The sequence below is a fragment of the Pleurodeles waltl genome, chromosome 10, assembly GCF_031143425.1.
Source record: "Pleurodeles waltl isolate 20211129_DDA chromosome 10, aPleWal1.hap1.20221129, whole genome shotgun sequence".
Classification (NCBI taxonomy): Eukaryota; Metazoa; Chordata; class Amphibia; order Caudata; family Salamandridae; genus Pleurodeles; species Pleurodeles waltl.
In genome coordinates, this window is record NC_090449.1 from 67231907 (window position 1) to 67257005 (window position 25099).

A 25099-nucleotide genomic window follows, 5' to 3' on the forward strand; every position below is an offset into this window, starting at 1 on the left:
TAGCATTCCAAGACAGGGAGCTTCAAAGAGCCCACTGCCTTTGAGGGGGAAGCCAAATTTGCATACCAGAGGTGAGGGGATGCCGATCAGTCTGACCAGGGCCCATTTGGCGCCTGAACAGGTGGGAAAATTAGTAGTCAGAGACCTGTCCACCTTGAGGTTACTTCCACCCCTAAGGTGAGCTACCTGATGTGGACACCGTAGAAAGCTGGGTTCTGGCTGCTGCCCCTTTCGTCCCATCATCCACCCCCCCTTCCGTTCTCAACCCTCCCCCAACATAGGGAACGTAGTGACCCCTAGGGGTAAGTAGCTCATTGGCTACTACCCTACACTTCCTTAACATCCCTAAATCCAGTATTTAGGGGAGACCTTGGCACCAGAATATCTGATCCTGCTTACCTGAAAGAAGGACAAAGAAGAGACGCAAAAGCATGAACAGAAGACTAGCAACTGACCTAACACCAACCCTTCCAGGCTGCCTGTTGTAGTCAACAATTGCGCGTAAGTCACCTCGTCCCGCAGCCGCTTGTGCATCCAAAAGCCATGGAGGTCTGCCAGCCTTCATCCAAGACCCAGGAACTCCGTGGAGTAGCGGAGCTGCTCCCCTGCATATTGCAGGCACCGCAAGAACAACTGCGAGGACTCGAGACTGCCAAAACCCGACACCAGAAAGCACCACTGCACCTGTGCTCCCTAGCCCAAGCAGAAGTCAGCCAATGGTGCCAGCGTTGTCCACAGACCCTCCAGAGACAACGCCCACTTTGGGATCACCAGCTGTGGACCTCCCGATGACGCCTGCAGCCTCTCTGTGCAGGCCCGGCTCTACAACAAGTGACCCAGAGACAAAGACCCGACGTCTAAGGACACCTCTGCACCTGGCCACCCTGACCCCAAGAGAAGACCACCAACAGTGTACCACATCCCCAAGTAATGCGAGATCTGAGCTTTCTCATTGGTTCAGCTGGACTGCAGCAACCCCCCATTTTTATGAACTGGTGTGGATCTCTTTATTGAGTTGTGTGCATCATTTACTGGCTGTGTGCCTATAGCAGGTGTCTAACACTCCTCTCTGATAAGCCTAAGGATGCTTGACCACACTGCCACCTATAAGAGCACCTTGGGATTACTAGAGCAAGCCCCTGTCCACTCATAAGGGAATACCTGGACTCTACACAGTATACCTCACTTTGGTATACTATGTAAAGAGCCAGCTTGCTACACCATAAACAAATGAAAATACAATGTCTGCAAAATAAATAATAAAAAAAAAAAACACAATAGTGTAGTTCGTTTTATAAAATTAAAGGCACATGGATTTGAAAGAGCAAGAAAAAGGCTCTCAGAAAATGCTTCTTACTACTGAATGAACTGAGGCAGCCATATCCCACTGCACCGTTTTACTCTGTTTCAGATCACTGGTGTCATATCTAAATATTTTCCTTATGTCCTTCCTATGCATCCTTCACAAATTATAAATCTCACTTTTATTGTAGACAATGTATTGCCTACCCATGTATTCTTAAGGTATGTTATGAAAGTAGTACGTCCATAAACCTGTTGTATATATCCACGAAGTACTGACAATTTAAAATAAAACATCCAGCTTCTACTGTAAACACTACAAAGGTTACTACTCGTGAATTCATAAAGACATGATTCTATGTCTGACTGGAATGAACTGGGCAACGTGTACTATTGCAGAATAGTGCTGGGCTTGTGGTTTGGAGGAGGTCTTGTGTATGGTGAACGTAAGTCAACTTTAGCCTCTCATATATTGGCAGCCTAATTTGTGGTTTAAAGGAAGGTTTTGTGTGGTTCCTTAGAACAATCAATCTGAAATCTCGATTTTGAAGTTTTTTGTGGCTGTCAATGAGCTTTTTTAAAACATAGTGGAGGCAGTAGCAGAATTTTGCAATTGCTCAGGATTTCTTCTACTTCTCTTGGTGGTTAAATCAAAAGGGGTTGGGGTTCTCTTGTTTAGAAAGAGGCAATATCAGATGGTGGCTTGAGGCATAGATTTTTGCATTATTACAAATATAGGCAGAAGCTTTAGTAGGCGGATGTGTAGACCATCTGGATTGCAGTGGCACTTGAAGGACTGAACTCTCCCGTCCAGCACTAAGACCCCAGTTATTGGCTTCATGCAAGTAAAGGAAGCAGTCTTTAATGCAAGGGAACACTTGGCCCTAGCAAGTGGAGAAGGTGGCAAGCTTTTTTGTTTTAAGCCGTTTCACAATTTCACTGGACTACAACATTGTTAGCATTCATCTGGAGGTTGCCAATATACTGCTATGAGTTGGACTAAATGCTGCACTACAGAAAGAGAAGATAACATTGAAATGACTCAACTTAGTGTCATTCTGCGAAACGTTAAGATTCAACTGACTTGTTGACTTCGATTGAGCATCAACACCAACAAAGAGCAGCAAAGGAAAGACAATTGCTAATTGCAAATTATTCGAAGTAACTATTTACTGTCACAATGTAGACCAGGCACATAAATCTAGCTAAGCAGAAAATGTTTTTACCAACCTGCTGGTCTTGCTGCTGGCGAGCTCCAGGAGCCATACCTCTCTGGTTCTGAACCTTCTGCTGCTGGGCCAACAAACGCTACGGTACAAAGAGCAACAATCAGGACATACATCTTAACCCTGTCAGTATAACCAAGATGTATTTGTGGTGAGCACTTACTTGCAACTGAGAAATTTGAGACAGCTGGTTTAATTGAGAAAGGTGGTTCAACATGGCTACTTGCTGAGGTCCAAATAGTGGGTTCAGACCCCCATTGTTTGGAGCATACTTGAGTGAAGATGCTGAAACCTGCCAACAAAACAAAGAGTTAATTGCAGAATAGGGTTTTCTTAAACAAAATGCTTAAGTGAAGAAATATCATGTATTTTAATGGTATGAAAATTGTCACCCCCTAACAAAGGAATCATATGACCTGCAGATAAATAACAGGTTCTTGGCCAAGACTGGAACAGCCACTACAACCTCTAAAACAAGGTAATACCTAGGCAGTACCAGGGTGCTTTATGCAATATACATGATAATAAATGACCACAGAGCACTACAGAAAAAAAACAACTTTCTATTCACTGTATGATCACATGAGCACTTCACTTAAATAACTTGTGTAGTGTTTATATAAACAATACAATTCATATCAACTGAATGGGCCCAGCCTTTTCCTATTTCAAAAGATTCCATCCACTATTGCCAGCATCATCAATCCACCTACTTAAGTTATTAGGACCCTTACGCGTCCTGCAAAAAAATGTTTCCCGGCTACACGGGCTACCATGGAATTGGACAACAAGTTCCCTCACGCATAGGTGATCCTCTGGCACAGATTTATAATTTTTCTTCCAGCCTTTGAAGTGATGACCTAGGATTTTACCTGGTCATTGGTTCTCTGCCAAACTCTTGATCATATTCTAAGGCATTAACAAGAACTGCACTAAGTGCTCTGTCTTTGACAGCATCTCTAGCAGGACGTTTTATTCCATCACATGGATTTTAACATTAAGGTGGTTAATAATCCACAGGACAAATAAATGTTATTAAGTGGCATCATCCAGTGGTAATGGCGTTCTCAGGAGGTAGGTAAACAAGGATCTTCCTGGGAGGTCTTCTAAACCGTAGTAATGCCAGGGGTCATCTCCATCACTCTTTGGGATGGGCTCCTCAAAAGGGTCTAGACGATCCCATGTAGGGTTGGTGGCCGAATCTGCGTGAGCTAGTGACTGTAGTAGTGGGATACTCTCTCTGGGTCAGTTTTTCTTTAGGACAGGTGCAGTTTTAAGCTCTTCCAATATGGCCTCTCTGCACATTGCCTTTTCTTTCAGTGGGGCTGACCAGGTAATGGAGGTTGTGGGGGATGTGCTAATATGTGCTATGTCAATATAAATCTTTCTTAGCTTTACATCAGGCCGCTGTTCTAATGATGGGAACTCACTCTGCATCTAGGTTAGTTTGCAAGCAGATTTCTGAATGAACCCTAGCTCTGAGGTACAAGAGTCAGTATCTGAGTGCCAAGACGGGGCCTCATCACCTAGACGCCCTGGGGTGGTGTTGAAGCTTCCCTTTTGCTGATATAGATTATGAGGCTATTCAGAACAAATGAGCTATACAGAATGTTGAGGCCTTTTCTGTGGAGGCTTAGAGCTGAAAGCATGGCTCTCTTGGGGACATTTTGTTCCCTGGAGCAGAGGCTCTGCTTGAGGGTGAACCACGCAGTAAAGATCCTCAGAAGGTGTGGATGTGGAATCATAGTTGCGTTCTTGTGTCCTAGGACTGGGATTCTCAGACCGGCCTGGAAATAGACATTTTTGTCCCAGAAAAGGTATTGTGAACTCCGCTCCACTTGGCCACCGAGGATACAGAAGGGCCCTTCCTTTTCTACGCATGTCTTCAGCTCCAGCCACAGCCTCAGAAGAGCACTGGCACTACATTCTGTAGTACACTCAACACTGTTCTTCTCTAAAGAAGTTGGTCTTTTTGTTTCTGAAATCCTGATAGGCCACCAGTTTGATTACTCGTGGCTGCAGACCATGTTGGTATGAGCAAGGGAAGTTCCTAAATTTACTTCAAGAACTGGAATTGCATGTTCTCTGTAAAGAAGAAATGCTCACATGACCTGGTCCTGATGCCTTCCGACCTGGTCTTATTCCACAGCGGCTAGCAGTCGTGCTGTGTTCTCATGTCTAGTGGAAGCAATCGTGGTGCCGACATTTAGAAAATATGCTTTTACAGCATTGCTGTGCTGGAGATCCAAAATGTACAAAGGAATTCGATGACCAAAAAATAAATAAAATCTAAGATGGTATCCATTGCCTTGTGGATTGCGGGTTTCAGAAGGGGATCGTAAGTCAACGCAAAGTCGAGAACATAACTTGCAACATCTGTTTCAAAACTAGATGCCAGGAGTGTACAAAACATGCAATATATAACCGTACATGCCGCTAACTTTAACCTGCCTCCAACACTTTCCAAAAGAAAATCTAAAAATACCATTTGCTGACTGCCAACCTCAGCCTCACTCCCAGCCAATCTGATACACCACACTTTTCTTCACAATTCTCTTCTTCACTCACTCCAATCAAAGCAAGCAGTCTGACAAAAACACACCTGAATTTTTTTTTTAAAAGCCCTTCTGTTCCATAGTACAACTAACACCTACCCATTCAAGGAAGTTGGAAAATTCCACCAACTCACCATGACAACCTGTCAATTCCACCATCCTGCTCATCAAGTACAGCAGGATGTTAATTCACAAGAAGCACTGTCAAACAGGCTTCTTACATGCTCTAAACCATGAACAAACAGTCCAGCAATAATGCAGACAAAGTTAATTCTCACACAAGTACAACCAGCCACATGTTGGTTGGATTACTAGTACTAGTCTGGCCAGAACAGCAGAGCTGAGCAATTCATCAATGCCAGATAAGCCAACCACCTCATGAACCCAGATACATCAAGCAGAGTTGGGCAAACGCATTACAACCAATGTGCTAACAAGCGCACATTTTTTTTTCCTTTTCAGAAAAACCAAAAGTCACAACATTTTCTTTAACAACAAATTAAATTTTCTAGTGAGACAGATTCTGAGCGCCCAAAAGCCTTGCAATAAGTGATAGGAGACACTCCTTAGGGTGCCACAAAGAACAAATTCAGGTGTTGTCTCAACAGTCATTTCAAGTAGCTCAAGTGACGTAACAGTATCTCAGACTCACCTGGCGGACAGCATTCAGATTTGGCAGGCCCAGCCCGGTCATGGAGCCAAGGGGCTGGTTAGGTAGTGCATTATTGGACGGGGGAAGCTTCGCGTTTTGGGTGGACATAAACAGGACGTTTTGGGACTCTTCTGCTACAAGGCCCTCCTGAATGGACAAAAAGACATGGAACACCAGCCAACAAGCGCAGAGAAAGGAAGAGAGGGTGGAGCCACAGACGAAACAGAAAACAATGCAAGAGGTGGAAGGGTGGGCAAGCAGGGAAACAGAAAAGACGTGAGTTAGTATAATGTGTACAGTGAGCACTAAAGATCAAACTGTAAGGCAATGAGAAGTATAGTGGACCATTTAGATGCTAAGTTATCACAAATAGAAGGCCATGGCTCAATCGTGTAGGCACTTTGTTACAAGCCTCCCTCCCAGAGTTAAAGACCACCAACATACTCTCTTATGCTTCTCACAAAAGTGCCTATCAGCACAGTAACGCATAACCTGCATGATAACTGAACACAAAATTATTAAGATATAGGATCAAGAGCAAGTCAGCTTCTCCTATGAAGAAAACAGAATTATGGTAAGTAAACCAACCCCGAGGTAATGCTTACATGTACCATTAGCAAAAACATGTGCTTAAGAAGACTGAGACCTACTGAGAGAAAATCCCTTTTCAACATTTGGCTACAGTTACATAAGTACCGGGGAAGCCACCATAGACAAATAGTCAACCAAATAAACAAGGATAAGCATACCAAGGGATTAGGATGTGCAATACAAAAGGAGTCCCTGAGCCCTGCATTATTCAGAGTAGCACCAAACCTGGCAAGTCCTAGTATCATTATACTTTAATGGAAAGGCATCCCTAGATTAAATCATTTAAAAACATATGTCCGCTCACACCAAAAACACTGAAAGGCAGTAGCTGTGCAAACCGATGAACCGCAAGTCTGAGCTAGATGAATGTGAAAAATCAACTTTCCTAAAGCGCTTAGTTGAACTTCGGTTTTAGCAGGGGCAGTGTGTTAATATGAACTGCCATATAGCGTTGTGCATGGACATTTGAAAGTTGCTTATATTCGTAGTAGACCTAAGCCCACAATACAGCAGACTTTCCTCAGGGGGTGAATAATGAAAGTTGAATGCAGCACAGAAAGAGGAGTATGTGTGGTGAATTGTGGCCATTTTAAGATAAACAATTTAGATCAGTTCAGGGGAGGCAGGAGGGTGCATGTAAACTTAGAGCACTACATGCTACAGATTGTTACAGGGTATCTTTTCTATCTACTTGCACTATTAGTTAATGCACTGCAGTGGTCTGTGTGTAACCAGAGCGATACACAACTAAATCTTGGGTGGTGCAGTGGAAAACAGGAACTTGTGTATTTTTAGTGCTACGAGGTCACAACCTGTGACAGAAAGCACTGTGAATATGCAAGTCATTGTTTTAAACTTGCATTACATGCAGTATTAAATATACTGCTACAAAATGCATTAAACTTTTTACAATAAAATGGTGCTTCCAAAGTATAGGTTTTAGCAATACCCGACTGTGTAATGCATTTTTTATTTTTACATACCTTCCCCTTCAACACCCACTTGTGGCAGTAAGCGCTATGTAATGAAAATGTCACTTACCCAGTGTACATCTGTTCGTGGCATTAGTCGCTGCAGATTCACATGTTTAGCACAGTCCGCTGCCTGGTGTTGGGCTCGGAGTATTACAAGTTGTTTTTCTTCGAAGAAGTCTTTTTTGGTCACGGGACCGAAGGACTCCTCCTTCTTCGGCTCCATTGCGCATGGGCGTCGACTCCATCTTAGATTGTTTTCCCCGCAGAGGGTGAGGATGGAGTTGTTTGCTATAAATAGTGCCCATGCAATGGAGTGAATACGTATGTACATAAAAGGTTTATAATAATTATTTACAAATGTACAAATGTTTAAGATTTAAGATTTACTTCTAAACGGCTACAGGCTTCCCGGGGAGACGGGAGGGCACATGTGAATCTGCAGCGACTAATGCCACGAACAGATGTACACTGGGTAAGTGACATTTTCAGTTCGATGGCATATGTTGCTGCAGATACACATGTTTAGCATAGACTATAAAGCAGTTACCTCCCCTAAAAGCGGTGGTTTAGCCTGTAGGAGTTGAAGTAGTTTGGAATAATGTTCTTAGTACAGCTTGGCCCACTGTAGCTTGTTGTGCATTTAGTACGTCTACACAGTAGTGTTTAGTAAATGTATGAGGCGTAGACCAGGTTGCAGCCTTACATATTTCGCTCATAGGAATGTTTCCTAGAAAGGCCATTGTAGCACCTTTCTTTCTGGTTGAGTGTGCCTTTGGTGTAATAGGCAATTCTCTCTTGGCTTTAAGATAGCATGTTTGAATACATCTGACTATCCATCTAGCAATGCCTTGTTTAGAGATTGGATTTCCTATGTGTGGTTTTTGAAAAGCTATGAACAGTTGTTTTGTTTTCCTGATTAGCTTTGTTCTGTCAATGTAGTACATTATTGCTCTTTTGATGTCTAATGTATGTAGTGCCCTTTCAGCCACGGAATCTGGCTGTGGGAAGAACACTGGTAATTCTACTGTTTGATTTAAATGGAATGGTGAGATGACTTTTGGTAGAAATTTTGGATTTGTTCTTAGAACTATTTTATTTTTGTGTATTTGAATAAATGGTTCTTGTATGGTAAATGCCTGTATTTCACTTACTCTTCTGAGGGATGTGATTGCAATGAGAAATGCGACTTTCCACGTTAGATATTGCATTACACAGGAATGCATGGGTTCGAAAGGTGGACCCATGAGTCTTGTTAAGACGATGTTAAGGTTCCATGAAGGAACTGGTGGTGTTCTTGGTGGTATAATTCTTTTTAGTCCTTCCATGAATGCTTTAATAACTGGTATTCTAAATAGAGACGATGAATGAGTAGTTTGTAGGTAAGCAGATATTGCTGCGAGGTGTATTTTTATAGATGAAAAAGCGAGGTTTGCTTTTTGCAAATGTAGTAAGTATCCCACTATGTCCTTTGTAGAGGCATGCAATGGTTGGATTTGATTGGTATGGCAGTAGCAAACAAATCTTTTCCACTTAGATGCATAGCAGTGTCTAGTGGAAGCTTTTCTAGCTTGTTTTATGACCTCCATACATTCTTGTGTGAGGTCTAAGTGTCCGAATTCTAGGATTTCAGGAGCCAAATTACTAGATTCAATGATGCTGGGTTTGGATGCCTGATCTGTTGTTTGTGTTGTGTTAACAGATCTGGTCTGTTGGGTAGTTTGACATGCGGTACTAGTGAAAAGTCTAGTAGAGTTGTGTACCAAGGTTGTCTTGCCCATGTGGGTGCTATTAGTATGAGTTTGAGTTGGTTTTGACTCAACTTGTTTACTAGATATGGAAGAAGAGGGAGAGGGGGAAAAGCGTATGCAAATATCCCTGACCAACTCATCCATAGAGCATTGCCTTGTGATTCGCGGTGTGGGTACCTGGATGCAAAGTTTTGGCATTTTGCGTTTTCTTTTGTTGCAAACAAATCTATCTGGGGTGTTCCCCAAATTTGAAAGTATTTGTTCAGAATTTGGGGGTGAATTTCCCATTCGTGGACTTGTTGGTGGTCTCGCGAAAGGTTGTCTGCTAGTTGGTTTTGGATCCCTGGAATAAATTGTGCTATTAGGCGAATGTTGTTGTGAATCGCCCACTGCCATATTTTTTGTGTTAGGAGGCACAATTGTGTTGAGTGTGTTCCTCCTTGTTTGTTTAAATAATACATTGTTGTCATGTTGTCTGTTTTGACAAGAATGTATTTGTGTGTTATTATGGGTTGAAAGGCTTTTAACGCTAGAAATACTGCTAACAGTTCTAGGTAATTGATATGAAATTTTGTTTGGTGTACATCCCATTGTCCTTGAATGCTGTGGTGATTGAGGTGTGCTCCCCACCCTGTCATGGAAGCATCTGTTGTTATAACGTATTGAGGCACTGGGTCCTGAAATGTCCGCCCTTTGTTTAAATTGTTGCTGTTCCACCATAGAAGCGAGAGGTATGTTTGGCGGTCTACCAACACCAGATCTTGAAGTTGACCCTGTGCCTGTGACCATTGTGATGCTAGGCACTGTTGTAAGGGGCGCATGTGTAGTCTTGCGTTTGGGACAATGGCTATGCATGATGACATCATGCCTAGGAGTTTTAGCACCAATTTTGCTTGTATTTTTTGGTTTGGAAACATAGCACTTATTACTTTGTGGAATGCTTGCACTCTTTGTGGACTTGGAGTGGCAATTCCTTTTGATGTGTTGATGGTTGCTCCTAGATATTGTTGTGTCTGACACGGTTCGAGGTGTGATTTTGTATAGTTGATGGAGAAACCCAGTTTGTGAAGGGTTTGTATGACATATGTGGTGTCGTTTGTGCACTTCTTTACTGTATTGGTCTTGATTAGCCAATCGTCCAGGTAGGGAAACACGTGTATCTGTTGTCTTCTGATATGTGCTGCTACTACTGCTAGACATTTTGTGAACACTCTTGGTGCAGTTGTTATTCCGAATGGTAAGACTTTGAATTGGTAATGTATTCCTTTGATAACGAACCTTAGGTACTTTCTGTGAGAAGGGTGTATCGGTATATGAAAGTACGCATCTTTTAGGTCTAATGTGGTCATGTAATCCTGCTGTTTGAGCAGTGGAATGATGTCTTGTAGTGTGACCATGTGGAAGTGGTCTGATATGATGTAGGTATTTAGTGTCCTGAGATCTAATATTGGTCTTAATGTTTTGTCTTTTTTTGGAATTAGAAAGTACAGGGAGTAAACTCCTGTGTTTTTCTGTTGTACTGGTACTAGCTCTATTGCATCCTTTTGCAGTAGTGCTTGAACTTCTAGTCCTAAAAGTTCTAAATGTTGTGGTGACATTTTGCGTGTTTTTGGAGGGATGTTTGGTGGGAATGTGTGGAATTTTATGCAATATCCATGTTGGATTATTGCTAATACCCAATTGTCTGTTGTAATCTGTTGCCAAGATTGGTAGAATTGGCTTAGTCTTCCCCCCACTGGTGTTGAGTGAAGGGGTTGTGTGACTTGAAAGTCACTGTTTAGGTGGAGGTGTTTTTGGAGTTTGGAATCTTCCCCTACTCCTTGGGAATTGACCCCCTCTATATCCCCTGAAACCTCCCCTTTGGAATGAACCCTGATATGGTGTGGTTCTTGTTTGTTGGCTGGTGGTGTCTGTGGGTTGGCCACGAAACCCCCCTCTAAATGGTGTTTTTCTAAAAGAGCCTCTGCTCTGCGGGGAGTAGAGTGCGCCCATGGCTTTGGCCGTGTCTGTGTCCTTTTTAAGTTTTTCAATGGCTGTGTCCACTTCAGGGCCAAAAAGTTGTTTCTCGTTGAAGGGCATATTAAGGACAGCCTGCTGGATTTCAGGTTTGAAGCCTGAAGTGCGTAGCCAAGCGTGTCTCCTTATGGTGACAGCAGTGTTGACTGTTCTTGCTGCAGTATCGGCTGCGTCTAGTGAAGAGCGGATTTGATTGTTTGAGATCGTTTGTCCCTCTTCAACTATTTGCTGCGCCCTTTTTTGGTATTCCTGGGGAAGATGGTCTACGAGAAGTTGCATCTCGTCCCAGTGTGCGCGGTCATATCTGGCCAGCAGCGCTAGTGAATTTGCGATGCGCCACTGGTTGGCTGCCTGTGATGCTACTCTTTTTCCTGCTGCATCAAATTTTCGGCTTTCTTTGTCCGGAGGTGGGGCGTCGCCAGATGTATGGGAATTTGCTCTCTTGCAAGCTGCCCCTACTACCACGGAGTCAGGTGGTAACTGCGAAGTAATAAACACTGGGTCTGTGGGTGGTGGTTTGTATTTCTTATCCACCCTTGGGGTGATGGCTCTTGATTTTACGGGCTCTTCAAAAATTTGTTTTGCGTGCCGTAACATCCCTGGTAGCATTGGGAGACATTGATATTGGCTGTGTGTAGCCGAGAGGGTGTTAAATAAAAAATCATCCTCTATAGGATCGGAATGCAGTTGGACATTGTGGAATTCTGCTGCCCTAGCCACCAGTTGCGAGTATGAGGTACTGTCCTCTGGCGGTGACGGCTTTGTGGGGTATGAATCGGGATCATTGTCCGGCACTGGGGTGTCATACAGGTCCAAGCGTCTTGATCCTGATCGTCATGACTTATGGTAGTTTGCGCTGGTGAGTGCATTTGTGGCGGTGTTTGTGCCGGCGATGCCTGTGGTGGAGAGGGCGGAGGCGTGACTTTTTTAACCACTTTGGCTTGTGGTTGTGCGTCATCCTTTGGAAGTCCGATCCTTCTTTTCCTCATTATTGGGGGAAGGGTTGATATCTTCCCTGTGTCTTGCTGGATGTACAGTCTCTTTTGTGTGTAGTCCGATTCTACACTTTGGAGCTCTTGTCCAAATTTGTGCATCTGGCCACTTATTCCTTGTTCCTCTGTGTATGATGAAGGTGTGGAACTTTTCGGCGCCAAGAGATCTTTTTTCGGCTTCGGCGCCGACAGGATTTTTGTGGCTTTCGGCAGTGTGTCTCGATGCCGATGTTTTTCGGTGCCGGCATCTTGCTTTTGCCTCTCGGCGCTGCTATCTCGGCTCCGAGGTTGCTCCATGGCGGTCCCTCGACCGGAGTCGGGTGTCTTCGCTATGGGCGTGCCCTTTTTCGGCGCCTTCGACGGTTCGCCGGTTTTATGGGTCGAGCCATGGCCTGTTGGCAGTGGCGTCCCCTGGGCTTTTGTCTTCTCAATGGTTTTACTTTGACGTCTTACTCACTGTTTGTAGCTGTTCTTCGACATCGGAGTCTCCGGATTCTGATTCCGGAACCGAGAATGTTTCCTCTTCCTCGTCGAAACGTTGTTTTGTCGGCGTAGAAGCCATTTGAAGACGCCTGGCTCTTCGGTCCCGGAGTGTTTTTCTGGACCGGAAGGCTCGACAGGCTTCACAGGTATCCTCCTTGTGCTCGGGGGACAAGCACAAGTTACAGACCAAGTGCTGATCTGTATAAGGATACTTACTGTGACATTTTGGGCAGAAACGAAATGGGGTCCGTTCCATCGGCTTCGATGTCGCACGCGGTCGGGCCGACCAGGCCCCGATGGGGGATCGAAACTACCCCAAAGTCTTCCGATGATCGGTGTCGATGTACCTAACTATCCCGATACCGAACGGAACAATACCGACGCTTTCTTCCGAGATTCTGACTAACTTTCCGAACCGAAACACGGAGCGAAAAGGAATACGTCCGAACCCGACAGCGGAAAAAAACAATCTAAGATGGAGTCGACGCCCATGCGCAATGGAGCCGAAGAAGGAGGAGTCCTTCGGTCCCGTGACCAAAAAAGACTTCTTCGAAGAAAAACAACTTGTAATACTCCGAGCCCAACACCAGGCAGCGGACTGTGCTAAACATGTGTATCTGCAGCAACATATGCCATCGAACATACAATTTCAATTGAAAGCACTCACATCACAGCTCAGTTGTTACCTGCTATCACAAAGATTCGATCAATTAAAGCCAGTACTGACTCCAAAGCATCATTCACATTTGCAGATTATCTTTTACATTTGCAGACTAACTTAGTACACATTTGTATTTCTTTCAGGCAGCAGGCACACCCTCTGTCCTAGGGTGTCATCAATGTAACGGCCAACAAGAAACAGGACTTTGAAGAAGGAATCTTTAAGTTGCATGTGGTTGTTAGCTCAAAAATATATCAACATACCCCCAAACTAGAGCACCTAACCGGGATACATGAATGCATAAGGCCTGTGAAAAATATCCACTGATCAGATTGACGGCCTTTGCCAGCACAGTTCCATAGTTTGACCTTGACAGCAGGTGGCGTATATTTGGGTACAGGAACTCAGAGATCTATAGAGTTATTGTCCATCACTAAAATCTGGGATGAGACTGGTACCAGTAAGTGAACTGGAACAGGCAGTGCCAGATGAGACAGAGTTTGGGATGGTCATCTGGTGCTCAACTATGATCAGCAAGAGCTGCGCAAGTGAAGGTGTGACCCATCAGAGTGAGTGGAAGCTGCGCCAGCACTGGTGTGGAGGAGGGCATGCAGAGACACCCTCTGATGGAGATGGTAGGTGTAAAGAAATGGCTCCCTGTTGCAATTACCCCCCACTTTTTGCCTGATACTGATGCTGACTTGACTGAGAAGTGTGCTGGGACCCTGCTAACCAGGCCCCAGCACCAGTGTTCTTTCACCTAAAATGTACCATTGATCCCACAATTGGCACACCCTGGCATCCAGATAAGTCCCTTGTAACTGGTACCTCTGGTACCAAGGGCCCTGATGCCAGGGAAGGTCTCTAAGGGCTGCAGCATGTATTATGCCACCCTAGAGACCCCTCACTCAGCACAGACACACTGCTTACAGGCCTGTGTGTGCTAGTGAGAACAAAATGAGTAAGTCGACATGGCACTCCCCTCAGGGTGCCATGCCAGCCTCTCACTGCCTATGCAGTATAGGTAAGACACCCCTCTAGCAGGCCTTACAGCCCTAAGGCAGGGTGCACTATACCATAGGTGAGGGTACCAGTGCATGAGCACTGTGCCCCTACAGTGTCTAAGCAAAACCTTAGACATTGTAAGTGCAGGGTAGCCATAAGAGTATATGGTCTGGGAGTCTGTTTTACACGAACTCCACAGCACCATAATGGCTACACTGAAAACTGGGAAGTTTGGTATCAAACTTCTCAGCACAATAAATGCACACTGATGCCAGTGTACATTTTATTGTAAAATACACCACAGAGGGCACCTTAGAGGTGCCCCCTGAAACTTAACCAACTATCTGTGTAGGCTGACTGGTTCCAGCAGCCTGCCACACTAGAGACATGTTGCTGGCCCCATGGGGAGAGTGCCTTTGTCACTCTGAGGCCAGTAACAAAGCCTGCACTGGGTGGAGATGCTAACACCTCCCCCAGGCAGGAGCTGTAACACCTGGCGGTGAGCCTCAAAGGCTCACCCCTTTGTCACAGCCCAGCAGGGCACTCCAGCTTAGTGGAGTTGCCCGCCCCCTCCGGCCACGGCCCCCACTTTTGGCGGCAAGGCTGGAGGGAACAAAGAAAGCAACAAGGAGGAGTCACTGGCCAGTCAGGACAGCCCCTAAGGTGTCCTGAGCTGAGGTGACTAACTTTTAGAAATCCTCCATCTTGCAGATGGAGGATTCCCCCAATAGGATTAGGGATGTGACCCCCCTCCCCTTGGGAGGAGGCACAAAGAGGGTGTACCCACCCTCAGGGCTAGTAGCCATTGGCTACTAACCCCCCAGACCTAAATACGCCCTTAAATTTAGTATTTAAGGGCTACCCTGAACCCTAGAAAATTAGATTTCCTGCAACAACAAGAAGGACTGCCCAGCTGAAAACCCCTGCAGAGGAAGACCAGAAGACGACAACTGCCTTGGCTCCAGAAACTCACCGGCCTGTCTCCTGCCTTCCAAAGAACTCTGCTCCAGCGACGCTTTCCAAAGGGACCAGCGACCTCTGCATCCTCTGAGGACTGCCCTGCTTCGACGACGACAAGAAACTCCCGAGGACAGCGGACCTGCTCCAAAAAGACTGCAACTTTGTTTCAAGAAGCAGCTTTAAAGAACCCTGCAACTCCCCGCAAGAAGCGTGAGACTTGCAACACTGCACCCGGCGACCCCGACTCGGCTGGTGGAGAACCAACACCTCAGGGAGGACCCCCGGACTACTCTACGACTGTGAGTACCAAAACCTGTCCCCCCTGAGCCCCCACAGCGCCGCCTGCAGAGGGAATCCCGAGGCTTCCCCTGACCGCGACTCTCTGAAACCTAAGTCCCGACGCCTGGAAAAGACCCTGCACCCGCAGCCCCCAGGACCTGAAGGACCGGACTTTCACTGCAGAAGTGACCCCCAGGAGTCCCTCTCCCTTGCCCAAGTGGAGGTTTCCCCGAGGAAGCCCCCCCTTGCCTGCCTGCAGCGCTGAAGAGATCCCTTGATCTCTCATAGACTAACATTGAAAACCCGACGCTTGTTTCTACACTGCACCCGGCCGCCCCCGCGCTGCTGAGGGTGAAATTTCTGTGTGGGCTTGTGTCCCCCCCCGGTGCCCTACAAAACCCCCCTGGTCTGCCCTCCGAAGACGCGGGTACTTACCTGCAAGCAGACCGGAACCGGGGCACCCCCTTCTCTCCATTCTAACCTATGCGTTTTGGGCACCACTTTGAACTCTGCACCTGACCGGCCCTGAGCTGCTGGTGTGGTGACTTTGGGGTTGCTCTGAACCCCCAACGGTGGGCTACCTTGGACCAAGAACTGAACCCTGTAAGTGTCTTACTTACCTGGTAAAACTAACAAAAACTTACCTCCCCCAGGAACTGTGAAAATTGCACTAAGTGTCCACTTTTGAAATAGCTATTTGTGAATAACTTGAAAGGTATACATGCAATTGAAATGATTCAAAGTTCCTAATGTACTTACCTGCAATACCTTTCAAACAAGATATTACATGTTAAATTTGAACCTGTGGTTCTTAAAATAAACTAAGAAAATATATTTTTCTATAACAAAACCTATTGGCTGGATTTGTCTCTGAGTGTGTGTACCTCATTTATTGTCTATGTGTATGTGCAACAAATGCTTAACACTACTCCTTGGATAAGCCTACTGCTCGACCACACTACCACAAAATAGAGCATTAGTATTATCTATTTTTACCACTATTTTACCTCTAAGGGGAACCCTTGGACTCTGTGCATGCTATTCCTTACTTTGAAATAGCACATACAGAGCCAACTTCCTACAGTAGGCAACCTCCAGATTCTATGGATCCAACTGTGAACTGTCCACCAATGAGTCTGGTGCAATATGAGGCACCACAATGATGGAGGGTCGAACGAAGAGAAGTACAAAGGAATAATGAGCAGATGAACTACAGGTACCATATATTATTGAGAATGCAGGGGAGACTCCTAATATTCATCCAAATTCTAGCTTTATTTTGGGGGGGGGGGGGGGGGGGGGTGCTCACATACATGGCCATTTCTCAACAAGACTGTCGGTGTGCCTTTTATTGTGCCTCTTGTTACGAATAGGGGCTTGTTGTGTGCCCCAAAACTGGAGGAGGACTGTCCTCTTGCATTTTCGTTGCGAGATTATGCTTATTTGATGGCAAACACTCAACGGCTGCCTGCAGAGCAAGGGAGCTAGGCTGAACTGCAGGACAGGACCTGAGCAGCTTCAGAAGGCTGGGAATTACAATCCAATGAAAGTCTAAAATCACAACAGTGAACTGAGAATCCGCCCTGCGACCAGGATGCAAGAAGGGATACTTGCTTAGCCACTCAGTTAAAAGGAGCCTCACAGCACACAGCTCCACAAAAGTGCAATGATATATGTAGTTGTCCACAACAAAAGAAAGTGCGGAGCTCAAGTCTAAGGTACAACCATTTCCAAAACTAGAGAGGGACCTCAGCTCACGGTACGTGCTATTTCCTGAGATCACAACACTTGATCTGGCTGGTGCAAGCTGCCTGGTACTGAAAAATAGATGGTCTACAACCAAAGCACCATCACCATCCCCAGGGTAAATGAGACCACTTTTGTGACGATTGAATTATCTCATAACAGAGTCCCTTGAAAGAAAGATATTGTTTTTGGGGTGAATGTATCACAAGCAGAATTAATACTCTGTATCACGTGCTGAATCAGAGTTCCCATACTCACCTTTGACCTTTTTCCCAACTTAGAAAACCAATGTCTCCTATGGGAATAGTGTATCCTTAATATGCATGTAAGTCATCTGTGGTCCTCATACAGAGGGTGGTGCAAAAAGTGCAGGCGTGTGCCAAATGACTGGTTTGTCAGACAGTGATCATGTAGGTCAACTTGTGCATGCAGTTGGTGACACACACAGCATGTCTTATAGCTTGATCACTGCAGCTTTAGCTCCACTAGCTTAAGGAAGCAGGACCACAAAAATCTCAATTAGGGCAACGAAAAGTAGAGTAAATTACTGGCCATAAGCTGACAACCCAAAAGTAAAAAAGGAATGTAAGGAAATGCCTCCTTGGCATGGTTGCCCCCTGACTTTTTGCCTTTGCTGATGCTATGTTTACAATTGAAAGTGTGCTGAGGCCTGCTAACCAGGCCCCAGCCCCAGTGTTCTTTCCCTAACCTGTACTTTTGTATCCACAATTGGCAGACCCTGGCATCCAGATAAGTCCCTTGTAACTGGTACTTCTAGTACCAAGGGCCCTGATGCCAAGGAAGGTCTCTAAGGGATGCAGCATGTCTTATGCCACCCTGGAGACCTCTCACTCAGCACAGACACACTGCTTGCCAGCTTGTGTGTGCTAGTGAGGACAAAACGAGTAAGTCGACATGGCACTCCCCTCAGGGTGCCATGCCAGCCTCTCACTGCCTATGCAGTATAGGTAAGACACCCCTCTAGCAGGCCTTACAGCCCTAAGGCAGGGTGCACTATACCATAGGTGAGGGTACCAGTGCATGAGCATGGTACCCCTACAGTGTCTAAACAAAACCTTAGACATTGTAAGTGCAGGGTAGCCATAAGAGTATATGGTCTGGGAGTCTGTCAAACACGAACTCCACAGCACCATAATGGCTACACTGAAAACTGGGAAGTTTGGTATCAAACTTCTCAGCACAATAAATGCACACTGATGCCAGTGTACATTTTATTGTAAAATACACCACAGAGGGCACCTTAGAGGTGCCCCCTGAAACTTAACCGACTATCTGTGTAGGCTGACTAGTTTTAGCAGCCTGCCACAAACCGAGACATGTGGCTGGCCCCATGGGGAGAGTGCCTTTGTCACTCTGAGGCCAGTAACAAAGCCTGCACTGGGTGGAGATGCTAACACCTCTCCCAGGCAGGAATTGTCACACCTGGCGGTGAGCCTCAAAGGCTCACCTCCTTTGTGCCAACCCAGCAGGACACTCCAGCTAGTGGAGTTGCCCGCCCCCTCCGGCCAGGCCCCACTTTTGGCGGCAAGGCCGGAGAAAATAATGAGAATAACAAGGAGGAGTCACTGGCCAGTCAGGACAGCCCCTAAGGTGTCCTGAGCTGAGGTGACTCTAACTTTTAGAAATCCTCCATCTTGCAGATGGAGGATTCCCCCAATAGGGTTAGGATTGTGACCCCCTCCCCTTGGGAGGAGGCACAAAGAGGGTGTACCCACCCTCAGGGCTAGTAGCCATTGGCTACTAACCCCCCAGACCTAAACACGCCCTTAAATTTAGTATTTAAGGGCTACCCTGAACCCTAGAAAATTAGATTCCTGCAACAAGAAGAAGGACTGCCCAGCTGAAAACCCCTGCAGCGGAAGACCAGAAGACGACAACTGCCTTGGCTCCAGAAACTCACCGGCCTGTCTCCTGCCTTCCAAAGATCCTGCTCCAGCGACGCCTTCCGAAGGGACCAGCGACCTCGACATCCTCTGAGGACTGCCCCTGCTTCGAAAAGACAAGAAACTCCCGAGGACAGCGGACCTGCTCCAAGAAAAGCTGCAACTTTGTTTCCAGCAGCTTTAAAGAACCCTGCAAGCTCCCCGCAAGAAGCGTGAGACTCGCCACACTGCACCCGGCGACCCCGACTCGGCTGGTGGCGATCCAACACCTCAGGAGGGACCCCAGGACTACTCTGATACTGTGAGTACCAAAACCTGTCCCCCCTGAGCCCCCACAGCGCCGCCTGCAGAGGGAATCCCGAGGCTTCCCCTGACCGCGACTCTTTGAACCTAAAGTCCCGACGCCTGGGAGAGACCCTGCACCCGCAGCCCCCAGGACCTGAAGGACCGGACTTTCACTGGAGGAGTGACCCCCAGGAGTCCCTCTCCCTCGCCCAAGTGGAGGTTTCCCCGAGGAATCCCCCCCTTGCCTGCCTGCAGCGCTGAAGAGATCCCGAGATCTCTCATAGACTAACATTGAAAACCCGACGCTTGTTTCTACACTGCACCCGGCCGCCCCCGCGCTGCTGAGGGTGAAATTTCTGTGTGGACTTGTGTCCCCCCCGGTGCCCTACAAAACCCCCCTGGTCTGCCCTCCGAAGACGCGGGTACTTACCTGCAAGCAGACCGGAACCGGGGCACCCCCTTCTCTCCATTCTAGCCTATGTGTTTTGGGCACCACTTTGAACTCTGCACCTGACCGGCCCTGAGCTGCTGGTGTGGTGACTTTGGGGTTGCCCTGAACCCCCAACGGTGGGCTACCTTGGACCAAGAACTGAACCCTGTAAGTGTCTTACTTACCTGGTAAAACTAATCAAAACTTACCTCCCCTAGGAACTGTGAAAATTGCACTAAGTGTCCACTTTTAAAACAGCTATTTGTCAATAACTTGAAAAGTATACATGCAATTTTGATGATTTGAAGTTCCTAAAATACTTACCTGCAATACCTTTCGAATGAGATATTACATGTAGAATTTGAACCTGTGGTTCTTAAAATAAACTAAGAAAAGATATTTTTCTATATAAAAACCTATTGGCTGGATTTGTTTCTGAGTGTGTGTACCTCATTTATTGGCTATGTGTATGTACAACAAATGCTTAACACTACTCCTTGGATAAGCCTACTGCTCGACCACACTACCACAAAATAGAGCATTAGTATTATCTCTTTTTACCACTATTTTACCTCTAAGGGGAACCCTTGGACTCTGTGCATGCTATTCCTTACTTTGAAATAGCACATACAGAGCCAACTTCCTACATTGGTGGATCAGCGGTGGGGTACAAGACTTTGCATTTGCTGGACTACTCAGCCAATACCTGATCACACGACAAATTCCAAAATTGTCATTAGAAATTGATTTTTGCAATTTGAAAAGTTTTCTAAATTCTTAAAAGACCTGCTAGGGCCTTGTGTTAGATCCTGTTTAGCATTTCTTTTAGAGTTTAAAAGTTTGTTAAAAGTTTGAATTAGATTCTAGAACCAGTTTTAGTTTCTTAAAAAGTATTCCAACTTTTAGAAGCATAATGTCTAGCACAGATGTGAATGTGGTGGAACTCGACACCACACCTTACCTCCATCTACAGATGAGAGAGCTAAGGTCACTCTGTAAACTAAAGAAAATAGCAATGGGCCCCAAACCTACCAAAGTACAGCTCCAGGAGCTTTTGGCAGAGTTTGAAAAGGCCAACCCCTCTGAGGATGGCAACTCAGAGGATGAAGATAGTGACTTGGAGGGAAATTCCCCCCCTCCAGTCCTACTTAGGGAGAGCAGGGCTTCTCAAGCCCTGACTCCACAAATAATAGTCAGAGATGCTGGTTCCCTCACAGGAGGGACCAACAACTCTGAAATCACTGAGGATAACTCCAGTGAAGAGGACATCCAGTTAGCCAGGATGGCCAAAAGATTGGCTTTGGAAAGACAGATCCTAGCCATAGAGAGGGAAAGACAAGAGATGGGCCTAGGACCCATCAATGGTGGCAGCAACATAAATAGGGTCAGAGATTCTCCTGACATGTTGAAAATCCCTAAAGGGATTGTAACTAAATATGAAGATGGTGATGACATCACCAAATGGTTCACAGCTTTTGAGAGGGCTTGTGTAACCAGAAAAGTGAACAGATCTCACTGGGGTGCTCTCCTTTGGGAAATGTTCACAGGAAAGTGTAGGGATAGACTCCTCACACTCTCTGGACAAGATGCAGAATCTTATGACCTCATGAAGGGTACCCTGATTGAGGGCTTTGGATTCTCCACTGAGGAGTACAGGATTAGGTTCAGGGGGGCTCAAAAATCCTCGAGCCAGACCTGGGTTGACTTTGTTGACTACTCAGTGAAAACACTAGATGGTTGGATTCAAGGCAGTGGTGTAAGTAATTATGATGGGCTGTACAATTTATTTGTGAAAGAACACCTGTTAAGTAATTGTTTCAATGATAAACTGCATCAGCATCTGGTAGACCTAGGACCAATTTCTCCCCAAGAATTGGGAAAGAAGGCGGACCATTGGGTCAAGACAAGGGTGTCCAAGACTTCAACAGGGGGTGACCAAAAGAAAGGGGTCACAAAGACTCCCCAGCAGAAGGGTGATGAGACAACCAAAACTAAAAATAGTAAAGAGTCTTCTACAGGCCCCCAAAAACCTGCACAGGAGGGTGGGCCCAGAGCCTCTTCACAAAACAATGGGTACAAGGGTAAAAACTTTGATCCCAAAAAGGCCTGGTGTCATAGCTGTAAACAGCATGGACACCAAACTGGAGACAAGGCCTGTCCCAAGAAAGGTTCCACTCCAAACTCCCATCCAGGTAACACTGGTATGGCTAGTCTCCAAGTGGGATCAACAGTGTGCCCAGAGCAAATCAGGGTCCACACTGAAGCTACTCTAGTTTCTGAGGGTGGGGTGGATTTAGCCACACTAGCTGTCTGGCCGCCTAACATGCAAAAATACAGACAGAAACTCTTAATTAATGGGACTAGAATAGAGGGCCTGAGGGATACAGGTGCCAGTGTCACCATGGTGACAGAGAAACTGGTTTCCCCTGGCCAATACCTGACTGGAAAAACTTACACAGTCACCAACGCTGACAATCAGAGAAAAGTACATCCCATGGCAATGGTTACTTTAGAATGGGGAGGGGTCAATGGCCTGAAACAGGTGGTGGTCTCCTCAAATATCCCAGTGGACTGTCTGCTTGGAAATGACCTGGAGTCCTCAGCATGGGCTGAGGTAGAGCTAAAAACCCATGCAGCCATGCTGGGTATCCCTGAACTGGTGTGTGTGAAAACGAGAGCACAATGCAAGGCACAGGGTGAAAAAGTAGAGCTGGAGTCTGGAAAAATGGCCCAGCCTACCAAGAGAACAGGAAAGTCAGTTGGGAAACCAACTGCAACACAGCAAAAGAAAGGGAACCTCTCTTCTCAGGAAGAAGTTCTGCCCTCTGAGGGAACTGAGCCTTTGGAACTTGAACCTTATCAGGTTGAGCTCTTAGGCCCAGGGGGACCCTCAAGGGAAGAGCTGTGTAAGGGACAAGAAACCTGTCCCTCTCTTGAAGGCCTTAGGCAGCAAGCTGCTGAAGAGTCCAAAGGCAAGAAAAATGGAACACATAGGGTCTATTGGGAAGATGGGCTCCTGTACACTGAGGCCAGAGACCCCAAACCTGGTACCACTAGGAGAGTGGTAGTGCCTCAGCTGTTCAGAGAGTTCATCCTAACATTGGCCCATGACATTCCCCTTGCTGGACATTTGGGACAAACCAAGACGTGGGAGAGGTTAGTCAACCACTTCTACTGGCCCAATATGTCCAACATGGTTAAGGAGTTTTGCCTCTCCTGCCCCACCTGTCAAGCCAGTGGTAAGACAGGTGGGCACCCAAAGGCCCCCCTCATTCCACTTCCAGTGGTGGGGGTGCCCTTTGAAAGAGTGGGTGTGGACATAGTTGGTCCACTGGAACCTCCCACAGCCTCAGGAAATATGTATATCCTGGTAGTAGTGGATCATGCTACCAGGTATCCTGAAGCTATTCCCCTTAGGTCGACTACTGCCCCTGCAGTAGCCAAGGCCCTCATTGGTATCTTTACCAGAGTGGGTTTCCCTAAGGAGGTGGTGTCTGACAGAGGTACCAACTTCATGTCAGCATACCTAAAGCACATGTGGAATGAGTGTGGAGTGACTTATAAATTCACTACACCTTACCATCCACAAACTAATGGCTTAGTTGAGAGATTCAACAAGACATTAAAAGGCATGATCATGGGGCTCCCAGAAAAACTCAAAAGGAGATGGGATGTCCTCCTGCCATGTCTGCTTTTCGCTTACAGGGAGGTACCACAGAAGGGAGTAGGGTTCTCACCCTTTGAACTTCTGTTTGGTCATCCTGTAAGGGGACCACTTGCCCTTGTTAAAGAAGGCTGGGAGAGACCTCTCCATGAGCCTAAACAGGACATAGTGGACTATGTACTTGGCCTTCGCTCTAGAATGGCAGAGTACATGGAAAAGGCAACCAAAAACCTTGAGGCCAGCCAACAGCTCCAGAAGTTTTGGTATGACCAAAAGGCTGCACTGGTTGAGTTCCAACCAGGGCAGAAAGTCTGGGTTCTGGAACCTGTGGCTCCCCGGGCACTCCAGGACAAATGGAGTGGCCCTTACCCAGTACTAGAGAGGAAGAGTCAGGTCACCTACTTGGTGGACCTGGGCACAAGCAGGAGCCCCAAAAGGGTGATCCATGTAAACCGCCTTAAGCTCTTCCACGACAGGGCTGATGTCAATCTGTTGATGGTAACAGATGAGGATCAGGAGGCAGAGAGTGAGCCTCTCCCTGATCTTCTGTCATCAGACCCAAAAGATGGTACAGTAGATGGAGTGATCTACTCAGACACCCTCTCTGGCCAACAGCAAGCTGATTGTAGGAGAGTCCTACAACAGTTTCCTGAACTCTTCTCCTTAACCCCTGGTCAGACACACCTGTGTACCCATGATGTGGACACAGGAGACAGCATGCCTGTCAAGAACAAAATCTTTAGACAGTCTGACCATGTTAAGGAAAGCATCAAGGTGGAAGTCCACAAGATGCTGGAATTGGGAGTCATTGAGCGCTCTGACAGCCCCTGGGCTAGCCCAGTGGTCTTAGTCCCCAAACCTCACACCACAGATGGAAAGAAAGAGATGAGGTTTTGTGTGGACTACAGAGGGCTCAATTCTGTCACCAAGACAGATGCTCATCCAATTCCAAGAGCTGATGAGCTCATTGATAAATTAGGTGCTGCCAAATTTCTAAGTACCTTTGACTTGACAGCAGGGTACTGGCAAATAAAAATGGCACCTGGAGCAAAAGAAAAGACAGCATTCTCCACACCTGATGGGCATTATCAGTTTACTGTTATGCCCTTTGGTTTAAAGAATGCCCCTGCCACCTTCCAAAGGTTGGTGAATCAAGTCCTTGCTGGCTTGGAGTCCTTTAGCACAGCTTATCTTGATGATATTGCTGTCTTTAGCTCCACCTGGCAGGATCACCTGGTCCACCTGAGGAAGGTTTTGAAGGCTCTGCAATCTGCAGGCCTCTCTATCAAGGCATCCAAATGCCAGATAGGGCAGGGAACTGTGGTTTACTTGGGACACCTTGTAGGTGGAGGCCAAGTTCAGCCACTCCAACCCAAGATCCAGACTATTCTGGACTGGGTAGCTCCAAAAACCCAGACTCAAGTCAGGGCATTCCTTGGCTTGACTGGGTACTACAGGAGGTTTGTGAAGGGATATGGATCCATTGTGACAGCCCTCACTGAGCTCACCTCCAAGAAAATGCCCAAGAAAGTGAACCGGACTGTGGACTGCCAACAGGCCTTTGACACCCTGAAACAGGCAATGTGCTCAGCACCAGTTCTCAAAGCTCCAGATTATTCTAAGCAG

The 25099-nt window shown here is 46.4% G+C and overlaps 1 protein-coding gene across 4 annotated transcripts in view; it reads right to left on the minus strand.

The window, feature by feature from the left end:
• Positions 1–25099, minus strand: part of TNRC6A (trinucleotide repeat containing adaptor 6A) — a 376657-nt gene that overhangs the window by 203579 nt on the left and 147979 nt on the right. For 3 of the 4 annotated variants that reach the window (XM_069209691.1, XM_069209690.1, XM_069209689.1), the window contains 3 exons: positions 5736–5882; positions 2692–2820; positions 2533–2610 (listed from right to left, as the gene is read on the minus strand). In XM_069209691.1, coding sequence (XP_069065792.1) covers positions 2533–2610; positions 2692–2820; positions 5736–5882 — 354 coding nt within the window. The remainder of the gene's footprint in view (positions 1–2532; positions 2611–2691; positions 2821–5735; positions 5883–25099) is intronic. The other variant, XM_069209693.1, reaches the window with a different exon arrangement.